Here is a 12751-nt window from a genome sequence, read left to right as displayed (position 1 = left end):
AATAGCGCGTGACAAAGACCGAAAATACAGTTTGGAGCAAACCTAGAGTGCTTGATCAACAACAATTTGTTCCAGCATTTCTTTGAAGCAGGGATTTGTAAGTTGCCAAATTCACAACATGCAAACTACCAAATGCAACTTTAGTACAGAAGAATCAGTATAAAGGTACAAAAGTTCTAAGATGATAAATGAGTGGGAAAAAAAAAGAAAAAAGAAGTAAAGCTCAGTTTTAGATCTCCGCTGCACCGGGTTTGACCTTCTCCCTCAGGAATTGCCGAATGTGTTCCCGTTTCCAGTTGTCGATTCTGTTAGAGGAATCAAGCCGAGAGTTAACATAACATTTGGATTTAACTATTCGACGAATGCTAAGAAAGCAAATCTGAGCTCAACCATTCAATTTCATTAGATGCATCTTTACCAACTTATTAGTAGACCATTCTTAAGATGGGGGGAAAAAGAATTGCCTATCACAACATAGGCATTGGAGGGATAGAGATAGCAAAACAGACTCTCCACACATGGGGTCTAAAACTTGAATTCACTACCACTTTTATGGTCTACAACCACTTGTTGCCGGAAAAAACCATGTTAGCTCTCGCAGTAAAACTTTCCATATTCTGAGTAATTGGATCATGCAGAGTACAATGAATAAATACATCTCAAAACACCTTAAATGGAGTTAGATCATTCATAGTTAACAAAACACCCAGCATTGCAACAAAGGGAAAATGAGAGAAATTATTAGACATTAAATAAGAGGACGAACCTTATAGTTTCCGTGTGATGGCTGTTGCTATCAAGCATGATGAGTTTTGGCGGCGAAGTAAACGCATACTGGATTTTCAGATAAGGGAAATCATCTTTCTCTTCCTCGATGAATGAGGCAACTTCTGGATAGAACACCAGCTTTCTCATGCACACTTCCAGAATTGCACCGGAGAAAGTGACCTAAGTTGCAGACAAAGCTATCAAACTATTGAATCTTCCAGTAAATTGAGTCATGGAAGTAGTTTCACATGCATCAGATGCGCAGCTAGAGACATTAAAATCCGACAAACAGAAAGCAGATAATCGGCCGACACAAATTTCATACCTTACTGATGGAATCGTCAGAATCCTCTGAACAGCACTTGCGGCAATCAGATACCAGTTCTGTACACAAAACATCGCTAAATGATTAGGACTTAACGCACGTCCATCAAACTTACTAACACTATTTGAGCCACGAGGTTCCAATATTGAAAAGCGAGACATGTTTAGAGGATAGAAATTGTCTCAAATTCTTCGATTGTGAGCCAAAAACTTGAAACTGTTTGATCATGATGATACTACATGGGAAAGAAAGAAGAGAAGATACTGCACGATTAATACATCTTAAGTCTTAACGAATTTGAGCAGCGTAAAAATGGCCCACGCCATGTTTAGACACCAGTGAACATTGAAGTATAAATTATCAAACAAATTCTAATAATATCAAACAAATTCCAACCATTGTTGCCAATAGATCAAGAGCATAAATCTGGAACTAGCATGAGGTCAAACCATTTTGAAATAGACTCATCAATTTTACTTCTTTATTGACACTCCCTCAACTACTAATTTTTATTGACACTCCCTCAACCATTTTTATTGACACTCCCTCAACTACTAATTTTTTTATTTGATGATTGTGTTCAGTTAAGTTGAAAATTTTACTACATCTAATGACTCTATTAGCTATTATCCATTTTGCATTCATATACCAAAAAAAAACTATATGTCATTAAATTTGATGAAATCAATAATGATCATAACAGATCCCAAAGTTTAATTCATTGATTCAAAAAAAAAAGAAAAAGGAAAAAAAGTTAAGTTAAGGGCATCAATCACCAAAACGAAAAAAAATAAATAAAATAATGGCCTATAGGTGAGCATTTGAGGGGGAGTCTCTAAGTACATCTCATTCCCATGATTCAAACACCGAGCTCCTAACACGCACACATAAATCAATAACAAAAAGAAGAAAAATGAAAACAAAAAAACACATAAAATGATCGACAAGGAGGGACCTTTCGAACAGGTAGCATTGAACCTAGGGTTTCCAAATCGATCTAAGGGGTGTTTCCGAAGCTCTGATACCTTCGTCCTTGACGTACTCGGCGAAGGCGTTGCAATCGGAGCACAGGGCGAGGCCCGTAAACCCTAGATCCTCGCACTCCCTCGCACCGAGTCGATCGCCGAGGACGAGAGCGAGGACGCCGCAGAGGAGGAGGAATCGTAGCGCCATCGATCGATCCATCACCATCGTCGTCGTCTCCCTCTCCCCAGCTCTCTAGGTCGCGTTCGCTTCGTCGCACTTTTACTTATTATCGGATCGGGTAGGATATACACGGGCTTCTATTTGAATCCGAATTAGAACTTGGGCCCAAATAAGACCCATTTTGCAAATTAGGCCTGAAAATATATTTTGTGTTGATTCGGCCCAATATCCTAATTTTGGGCTTTCACAAGTTGTATGCCCAAGGTTTGGCTCTCGGCCCATAAAAGGTTGCTGAAATGTTGGCACGAATGACACGGCAGAGACATTATAGAAGCTCGCCAATTTATCATGATCAACATCAGCGGTAGCAATGAGTACATGATTAATAATATCTGATGGTGAAGAAATTGTACACCACCAAAAAAAAAAAAAAAAAAATGAATTACGTCTCCATACTTATGAAAATCGCGAGATAAGGACGTGTGTTTTAATGCTGAGGTCCACTCCAATGCAGACAACCAGTTTCGTTAGTATGGCAGAACTCAACTTTGCGCGTGACAAGAGCGAGTCATGCATTTGTGCCTAAACTCACTGCCCCGTGAGACTGTCTCATATGTGCTAGGCCGTGTGAGCTCTACGGAAGTCGGAGATCGATGCTACCCTACAAACGCGGACAATTTCGAGTTACACGCACTCATGACTTTCGTGTAGGACTTCGGTCTAAACAAACATGCCTTTAATAAATAAATAAATAATAGACTAAAATCTCAAAAACAAAGCCAAAAAAAAAAATAAATAAATAAAAATAGAACGTTCCAAATCCCCCGACCCACCCTTTCCCGCCGCCGCGACAACCTCCACCCTATAAATACCTTCCAAGGTAACAAATCAAAGGTTTAGGACGGAAAAAAACAAAAAAAAAAAGAAAAAAAAAAAAAGGACTCCTCACTCTTCTCCTCGCCATGAGTGGTAGTGATAATGGTGGTGGTGGTGGTGGTGGTGGTGGTGGTAATAGTAGGAGCCCTCCTCTTCCTCCTCGTTCTCCTTCTCCGTCTCCCTCTTCCTCTCGAGCTCTGGAAATGGAGGATCCGGGGCCGTACGACGATATGGTGAGGGTGATCGAAGCCTCCTTCTCCCGCATCAAGTGGCGCCTCAGGCCCCGCCCCAAGCGCCGCCTCCTCAATGGTCTCCTCCTCCTCCTCCTCCTCCTCATTCCTTAATTTTTCGTCCTCTTCGGCTTCTAATTATTTTTTGTTATTCGGATTATTGTTATTATTATTGTTATTATTAGTCCTCTTCTTCGTCTTTGAATTTGGCCCAGTTTCTGAAGAATTTTTGGTGGGTTTTGGCTTTCCGATCGTACAATTCTAACTACATTAGCTACGTTTTGTAATTCTTAAAAAAAAAAGAATTAGGTAAAAGAATGATCTGGTAAGAAACGACTAGTAATAGTGCTGTTGTTGTTCCTCGATCCCCATTTGTATGTTGTTAACATATGTTGGAAGCGCACTTCGAGAATGCTACATGAGTTTGTTAATACATTTCCAGTACATAAAAATAACATTTTGGGGGCATTACGAAGCATTTCCCGTCTCCAGCAGAGATTAGACTAGATTAGACAGAGACAAAGTTTCCAAATTGTTGTTGTTGGGCCAATTTTATCTAGAACAAGTAGAACTCTGAAAAGTGCTTTCACTGGGTCATTTAAACAAGCACTTTGTAGGCATATGATAGGCCCGGATTCTCGTGCGAATTCTGAGGTATTGTATCGGCAGATATTCTGTTCCTGTGCACTGGACTGAGGCCCGTGGTGCTGGTCGACTATGGTGGAATCATGCCTAAACTCCACGAGAATCTTTGTGCGCTGCTCGACCATGCTCGAAAGGTTTCGACTTTACCTCAGCTCGATATCTTTTACAAATTTCATGCTAAGTTATCCAAGTACTTGTTCAGAGCTTTAATTTTACTCCTCTCTTGCATCTTTATCGCCTGACCTGAAGCACACACCTAAGTTCCAAGGCTTATGCTTCACTCATGGCATGGTTTCATTTGGTCCTCAACATTTAAATCATGACAAACAATTTCTTCTGCTTCTGGGGCTTCCTGTTATGGACTTTTTCAACACATTCTTTCTGATTCTCAGAATCAATTCTACTAAAAGTACGGTGTTTTCAGGAATCAGCTATTTTACGCCAGCTGAAGGTGATGGTAATAGACGATATGGCTTATATAATTCATGACAAAGAACTTGCTGAGCATGTATCGTGGAGCCTTAGCCGGCAGCAGCAGCAGCAGTTTGTTTTTCTGGATATCGAGCAAAACCCTCCAAATGTGCTTCCCATCTTCCGTAAAGCAGTAATGTCTAGAAATCATTTTTTTTCTATTCAATATTATTTACTAAGTTTCTTCATGCAGATGCTCTCAAGCGTAGAAGATAGTGAGCTCATATCAGAATTTGTCTCGATCCAAAAGCTATTTTCATCAGTATTTCCAGTGAAAGAAGCCAACAGATATCTCCCAGCTGATGAACCACCTTCCATGGTAACTGCAGAAAAGGAATTGATGGAATCTAAGAATGTTAATGTGGCTTACATCAGTGATAGTACTGAGAAAGCCTCTGAGGATATTAATGATTTATGTACTTTCCTACATAATGCTCGGATTACCCTTCCATCCTTGAATGGGTGAGTCCTAAATATTGCATCTTTACAAGTATGTTAAGGACGTAATTTTGCAGTCAATACAGCTCTGATTATTAGTTCATCAACTTTCCACTACCTCTGCTGCATCCCTTGCCTTGTTTGCCCTCGAATGTTCATAATGTCCATTTAGCCGCATGCTCCACTCAGTAGAGACTAGCAATTTATAGTGGTTAACAGTTAATTTTCTTCTTGGACCTTTGCTCATTTCTTTTTGTTCCTCTCAAGTGGTTGTTCCATCTCTACTCCAAATATGGAAGTCTAATGGCTCACAATACCATGATATTGACAATGTTTTCCTATTATTTATTTAATTGCTCCTTGACTCAAGCTCTTGTTTCTTTAATCGCTGCAGGTGGCTTCTAGGTTACCCAGTGACGTATTTGTTCAGCAGGGAGCAAGGCGAGAAAGCGATGCGGAATCTCTCAGACCAGTCTCTTCATATCTTCAGAGTCTATGTTAGCAGGTTTAACATTTGTGCATCTTCTTATTTGGATCACTCTATAAATTTTTTTTAGAAAGGAGTGCTACATGTTTTCGTGATTATATTTTTGTAGAAAGCAAAAGCCTGGAGAGAGACTTACGGAATATGAACTACTGAGGTGAGCTCTCTCGTCCATAGCTTCATTCTTAAAGTGATGGATGGATGAATGGATGGATGGTTGAAAACCGGCAATAACAAATATAGGCCTTGTTTGGTTACTCTTCTAATGTTCTAGTTTTTAAATCAAATTCTCTGCGATTGTGGTAGATTGTTTGCATTTGTGCCCCTAAAAATTCTACAAAAACTTACTAGTAACTTTGTCGAAAGAGGTTCATATTTCGTATCCGAATGGGGCAAGTCAAAAGCTAGCTAATGATAACAAGAAGAACATATAAACCAATGCAGTGGCATTCAATCACCGGGAATGTAAGCTTCCAAAAAGGGCAAAAATCAAACAGAAGCATGGCCAAATAGGCCTTACAGTTCTCCTTCCAACAAGGTTATTGAAAATTTAATAACAATCTTGTCCTTTTTGAGTATGCAATGGATCACAAAAGCTTTAGTAGTATTTACAGTACTCTTTACATGATATTAGGTACTCGTCATCTATTATCTCTGTAATTAGACAAGAAACACTATAATTGGGATCATCCAACCTCTCTAGATCATGCAGAATGTGTATCTCAAATACTTACATCCATGTCTACTAATAAAAATGAGTTTCATACATGCAGCCTGCAACAACTTAGATGTGATTTTACTAGCCAATACTATTATACCAAACTTGACATATCCATGACTAGTAGATTAATTTGTTCATTACTTCCTGCATCCTATAGTTTTGTAGATCGGCCATACCATCAAAATCTATCGTAATCTGAGTATATGATTTCCTTTGCTTTTCCACAGTTTCACAGTTCCTTGCTGTTTGAGCACGTGGCGAGATAAAGAGCCGTGGATGGAGGCATTTCTCGCGCGCATGACCGCAAAGGTCGCGAGGAGCAAGCATATCTGGGCGTCAATGCGGGTGGAGATCGAGAACAGCCAAAGCCATAGCCAAACCATCGTGTTATAGTTCAATTCAAAGTCCATTGTAAAATTAAGTTTCACGTGCACTTTAACAGTTACTGCATTAATTCATAATCAACCAATTTGTCTAACAAAAAAGAAAAAAGTAGAACAAATTGAGAGGCACAATCATGTTGTAGATCTCAAAATAGATCTCAAAGAAAGGAATGGTTTCATCAAAGCTCTCTTGATTTATGTCAAAATACAATAAACTTCGTGGATATGGAAGCATCGGAAAATGCATAATAGTAGTAAATCTTCAGGTGTTCTGTGCCCTATCTAGCAGCAGCATGGCTTCTGCTTCATTTGGAAGGGAGGGGATTGCTCCTTTCTTCGTCGTCGTGATCGCGCCGCACGCGTTCGCGAACCGAAGCACCTCCCTTAGTTTCTTCTCATCCTGCAAATTTTTATTGTTGAATTTAACGACAAAAATCTTGTTTATCCCTAAGTTGTGTTTTCATCTCCTAGTCTGATCAATTCATTCGAAACATGATTAAAATGAAGCTGCTTAGTTTTCACTCACCTGCAAAGCTGATTCGTCTTCGATGAATTTCCGGAGCATAGCTCCTACAAATGCATCACCAGCTCCGGTCGTGTCAACCTGTTTCACAGAGAAGGACTCGACCGACCCTCGAAAATCCTGCAAGAATAATCTCATTCATCATCCGATGCTCTAGTTCAGCATTTGATCGATTCCGTCGACTTTAGGAACAGATTTTCTTATTCTCAGAAGTTTGAACCATTTGCTATAGGTTACAGCGAGATGCAAAATAAACTTTTTTTTTAACAGCTTTACTCACATAACACTTTTGTATGTAAGCTCCAATAAGCCCAAAATGAGTGAGCCTTTCGCAAGAAGAAGATCATACCTTGGTGTAGTATTTGCACCCATTCTCTCCAAGGGTTACAAGGAGAAGCTTCAAGCTCGGCCTCCATAGCTTCATGGCGACCTCGTCTTCGACCGAGTCGATGCCGGTCAAGAACTCGAGCTCGACGTCGCTGACCTTGATGATGTCGGCCTGGTCCCAGATGCTCAGGATCTGCTCGCGAGCTGTCTCAGGCGACGGCCACAGGGGGAGGCGGAGGTTGGGGTCGTAGGAGAGCAGCACCCCGGCCTCCTTGGCCACCTCCATGGCCCGCAGATGCGCCGATCGGCACGGCTCGGCAATCAGGCTTATAGATCCATAGTGGAACACTTTAGCCTGATGATCCATCCATAGGATACAAATCACAAATCATGAAAATTGGCTAACATGATAATTGATACAATGAAAATTAGGTTTTTTTTCTCCCCTTAATTATTTATTTCAAAACAGAATTGGATCTGATAGAACTAGCCTGAAGATCCATCAATAGAAAATGAATAATAAATCATAAAAATTAGTTCACTAAATAGGAGAAAAATATATATATATTTTTTGAATTTATTTATCCGAGAACAAAAGTGGATTTGATGCTGCAAAAGTGTGAAGTACACAAAAAAAATCTTAGCAAAATTTTTGTAGTCAATTGTGACAAAATAATGGTTTTTTGCAGTAAAATCAGTTAATTTTAGGCGAATCTATTAGAAATGGAATTGGATCTGATCATGCTTATGTAACCTGTAGATCCATCCGTAACAATAATTCTCGGAATCTAACAAAAAGCGTATCAATTTTCGTGCTCGATTATGACAAAATAAGAGAGTTTTAGATTTTACAACCAAAAAAAAAAAGTTTTTTTTAGACAATTTGTTACAAAAAGAATCAGATCTGATCAATAAAACAAACCAAAAAAAGAGTTTAAACGATTCTAAAATCTCAACAAAAATATTTGCAGTAATTTGTTCCAAAATTGTAACTTTTCAAAATATTTGTCACAAAATAAAACTGGATCTGATCAAACCTACACCTTTGACCCGCTTTTTGTTAAAAACATTAAAGATCCCTACTTTTCCTTTTCTCCTTTTCTTTTCCTTTTTCTTTTTGGGACACGAGATAGAATCAGATGAATCACATGACAATTAAAATAACCAAAATAGTATAATAACAAGAGCAACAACAAGATCCAAATTAAATTAAATCAAATTAAAATCTCAAAAACAAAAATCCCTTAATTAATCCCCTAAAAACAAGGCCCAAATTTTTTTTTAAAAAAAAGTTACCATTTCAAATCGAGTACTAGAACTCTAGAAGAGGATAAGAACAACAACAACAACAACAACATCGAAATCAAAACGAATCGAAAAACACCTCGATTAATCCCTAAAAATGGGGGGAAAACGGATTGAAAAAAATAATCATAATAAGGAGTAAGAAGAAGGGGTCAGATGAGAGAGGAAGGTACCCTGCGGATGAGGTCGAGGTTGAGCTCGGCCTCGGTGAGGAGCATGTCGGCGCTAGGGTTGCGGTAGAACATGAACTCGCGCTCGCCGTCGGCGCGGAGGGTGACGAAGGCGAGGGCGGTGCGGGCGCCGGAGTCGAAGGCGACGCCGGCGTCGGAGACCCCGTTGGCGCGGAGGATCCCGGCGAGCATGTGCCCGAACTCGTCGTCCCCGAGCTTCCCCACGAACGCCGCGCGGCCGCCGAGGCGCGCCACTGCGATGGCGACGTTCGCCGGCGCCCCCCCCGGCGCCTTCAGGAACCCCGGCGCCTCCGCCAGCGACACCCCCGACTCCGTGGGCACGAAGTCGATGAGCATCTCCCCGAAGCTCACCACCATCCCCTTATCCCCCTCCCCGTTCCCCATCATCGCCATTAATTCACCCAACAAATCCCTAATCTCTATAATCTCTACCAAGGAGGACGACGACGACGACCACCACGAATGAAGGAGAGAGGTTCACGGAGAATGGTTTGGGGGGTTTAAATAGAGGGTCAAATTGCACATGTGTCCCTACCAAACAACAAAATTGCAAAATACAAAGAGTATTATTATAATATATATATATTATTATTATAATGTAGAGGGGGTTGGGGTAGGGGGGGTGAGGTGGGGTGGGTGGAAATGTAATGGTCAAAAATGGTAGGCATTGGTGTGGAATAAGTACTGTTACTAATTACACCCACATGTTTTTAGCCTTTTTGGAAAATTTATTATACATGTAACACTTTATCTATAATAATAATAAGGCCAATTTGCATAAAAAATCCACTTATTTTGGGGTTTTGCAAAATCGGGCCACCTTTTTCCTTTTTGCAGATTCGGTCCGCTTTTTCCGCCGCCTGACCAAAATGCCCCTCCTATACAATAGCCTCCCGNTTAAAACACGATGTATAGTATGACAATGTGCGAAATCGCCTCTTAGAACTTGAGTAAACTAGACTTAACGTGACATAATGTTGGCATAACGTGAGAATGTCCAAAGCAACGTGAGCATCTATTTTAACTAATCTGACAATAAAAGGGCATAACGTGAGAATGCTCGAAGCATCGTGAGCATCTATTTTAAGTTATCTGACAATAAAGAGGCATAACGTGAGAATGCTCGAAGAAACGTGAGAAAACTTTTTATAAAAAGACATTAATTGTGACGGAACGTGATAATAAGCGCGAATTGACACTTGAATAAATTGTTCGTTTTCCTGCGCACTAGAAAATATCTTTTTGAAATGTGTTAGCAAATCGGCAATACAGCCGGGAGAGCTTGAGGCTTGGGGCGGCCGCTGGTAGGTCGGGGCGGCGTCTCGAAGGACCGGACGGCTGAGAAAATAGCGTGTAGCGGCTGGCAGGATGGCCCGTCGCTGGGAGGCCGCCTCGGCTGCGAAGCGGACGTAAACCTCCCCTGCGGCAAGTAAACGTGAAAATTCAAGTCTAATATAATTCTTTACCTCTTTCATTTTAAAACTGACTAATACCAAACAAACGTGACCTTGCTCCGATCCTACGTGACAATATCTCCAGCCAACGTGGTAAAGAGTAAAGCATCTGAAGTGTAACGTGATAATAGGGACAACGCCTCGCGCGTGATAAACAGTTATCGCAAGCTTTTAAAGCATTTCAGAATTCGTCTTGTCCTTTGTCGCCCCGGCCGCTTATCGCCCCCGCCTACAACAGGCCCAAGGCTCTTTATTCTCAGATTTGGTGTTAATTTTTAATTTAATCTTAAGGTAATAGTGCAAATGAAAGGACATGGTGACGTCGAATATAGCGGTGTGAAGTAGGAGGAGGCTCCACCGCCTCTTTATTGCCGCCGCCGCCGCGACGCTATACCTCCGCGCGCCAGGGTTAATAGTGCAAGGCGAAGGCTCTACGGCGGGTGAAACGGTGGAACAAACCTTCTAACATGCAACCGTAGCGTCGTTCCAGTGCAAGGAGAATGCTAGGAGGAGGAGGGTCGATCGATCGGAGGTTAAGATCCAGCAACGAGGCGATAAGAAAAAACGATCCAGCAACGAGGCGTTAAGGTTGATTCGCACTATCTGGAATGTTTCATTTGTTTTTGGCAATTTGGAGCTCCGCTCTACCATGAAAAAGACAGTACAGACAGAAAAATATAGAACTAATTTCATAAGGGTGTAACTATGTCACAATAATAGTGCAACGTAGGGTAAAAAAGTGGAACTAAGTTCATAAGGGTGCAACTATGTCACAATAATAGTGCAATGGATTCATGGAACAGCAAACACACGGTCTGGCGAATAGCGTGGATATACGCTCCAGCAAACACACGCGCGCATTTAATGCTGGTAAAAGTACGTAGCGTAGCGTCTACGTTATAGCGTCTCTTCTGTGAGGATAGGAGACACCGGCGGTTATATCGAAGCTGCCTCGGGGAAAGTAAAAGCGACTATTTCGAATTTTACTCGTAAAGGCGTTGCACTGTTATGACGAATGTTACTCTAATATCTCCTCAGTATTGCACTTTTTTTGCATTTTGTTACTTAACGTTGCACTATTATTACAGCAATTGTTGCACTATTTTTATACGATTGAATGATTTATTGATATTTTAAAGTGATGTTACAGTAATACGGCTCTTCAGGTGAGCATTAGCCACTTTCTGTTCACGACGAAAACTAATATTTCGCGAGCATTAATAGTCGGTTACCTAAATGGTTACGCAACGTAGGATAAAGGAGTACCTCGACTCTATTCCTCAAATGCCTGTTCGGTTTCTATAAAAGCACTCTCCAGGCACTTGGGCAACCGGCGACGAGGAAACAGCGATGATGGAGGTACACGAGACGAGAGGAGAGACGCGCAGGAGACGTCGACGAAGAAGAGGCTCGGTCGTAAGTGTATCATCCAGTAAGGAGGCGTTAAGATTGATTCGCACTATCTGAAGTACTGTGCTTTATTTGCGACGAGGTACCACCCTATACCAGGTTCTTAAATTCTTCCAGATCTTTATTCTTATCGATAGATTCTAAATTTATCCTGACTATACTGTCTCTTTACGAACAATGTAGTGCCAAAACGTCAATGCGAAAGTGCCTAGTGCAAATAAAGCTCCGACATATCCCTCCGAGCGAGCCCTCTCCTCTTCGCCATTTCATCTTCCGATAGAGGAACCTCAGATGTTGTTATGTGCTCGTGGATTTGCGGCAAGCTTTGATGATGATTCAGTACTTTTGTAAAATGAAGGCCTAATTTTGTTCAGTAATAATGTTGATGCGAAAGTTACAGTTGATGTTGTGAACATCGTATTGTATGCAAAACGTGTATTATATGTTGCGTTTTCGTCAAAGACAATGTATAATTTGCTTGTATATTAATAAAGAGATCCATTTCTTTACATTGTTACGCCTTATAGTAAATATATCTGTATATTCATTATATTCTTGCACCGCTTTTAGCTGTATTACACTATTAGCCAATATTTTACAGTATTATTTCCGACGATGTTGCACTTTTACATTCATATTATAAACAAATACAGAGAAAATCTTACACTATTTTTTGGCCACTTACAGTATTTAGGAAACAATATTACAAATATAAACAAAAAAGTTCTTGCACGAAGGAATTTTCTTGTACTGGTTAGACAGTTGTTGCACCATTTAGGCAATTTATTACACTAATTGGTGAAAGACCTCACGATTAAGTAAAAACGTTAAACGCGATTAATATTTGAAGAATAACGTGGTAAGAGTTGTATGAGAACTTCCACATAATATTGTATATACCTGGTAGTATTAGGTCAAGACTTTAACCTATTGAGCAACGTGGTAATGATAGTCTCTAATTGAGCAACGTGGTATTGAAAGTTTGGTAACTAGCTAATGATGCTATTATAATGTGGTAATGCCCGGATAACTCGAGAAAATGTCGCGCAGTGTG

General features: G+C 40.6%; 3 protein-coding genes across 5 annotated transcripts; 1 reads left to right on the top strand and 2 right to left on the bottom strand.

Moving 5' to 3' along the window:
• Nucleotides 31–2329, bottom strand: LOC109716622 (15 kDa selenoprotein). The gene is made up of 4 exons (XM_020242162.1): nt 2119–2329; nt 1094–1152; nt 767–948; nt 31–305 (listed from the first exon to the last, which is right to left on the bottom strand). Exons 1-4 carry the CDS (start codon nt 2282–2284, stop codon nt 230–232), a joined length of 483 nt encoding a protein of 160 aa, XP_020097751.1. The 5' UTR covers nt 2285–2329; the 3' UTR covers nt 31–229.
• LOC109716551 lies at nt 3196–6671 on the top strand. Of its 3 annotated transcripts, none has more exons than XM_020242066.1 (7): nt 3196–3424; nt 4015–4124; nt 4415–4594; nt 4655–4923; nt 5294–5404; nt 5496–5540; nt 6332–6671. In XM_020242066.1, the coding sequence occupies exons 1-7, from the start codon at nt 3202–3204 to the stop codon at nt 6495–6497; spliced, it is 1104 nt and encodes a 367-aa protein (XP_020097655.1). In that variant the 5' UTR covers nt 3196–3201; the 3' UTR covers nt 6498–6671. The 3 variants fall into 3 exon arrangements, with proteins under 3 accessions (XP_020097655.1, XP_020097672.1, XP_020097663.1); XM_020242074.1 differs by having other exon boundaries at nt 3203–3424; nt 4415–4570; XM_020242083.1 differs by lacking the exon at nt 4415–4594 and having other exon boundaries at nt 3198–3424.
• Nucleotides 6623–9284, bottom strand: LOC109716567 (fructokinase-1-like). Its single transcript, XM_020242094.1, has 4 exons — nt 8816–9284; nt 7360–7692; nt 7014–7130; nt 6623–6887 (listed from the first exon to the last, which is right to left on the bottom strand). The coding sequence occupies exons 1-4, from the start codon at nt 9224–9226 to the stop codon at nt 6750–6752; spliced, it is 999 nt and encodes a 332-aa protein (XP_020097683.1). The 5' UTR covers nt 9227–9284; the 3' UTR covers nt 6623–6749.

This window comes from Ananas comosus, linkage group 1, assembly GCF_001540865.1.
Source record: "Ananas comosus cultivar F153 linkage group 1, ASM154086v1, whole genome shotgun sequence".
NCBI classification, from domain to species: domain Eukaryota; kingdom Viridiplantae; phylum Streptophyta; class Magnoliopsida; order Poales; family Bromeliaceae; genus Ananas; species Ananas comosus.
Note: the sequence above shows the minus strand (reverse complement) of the source record. Positions and strands in the feature narration are given on the sequence as shown.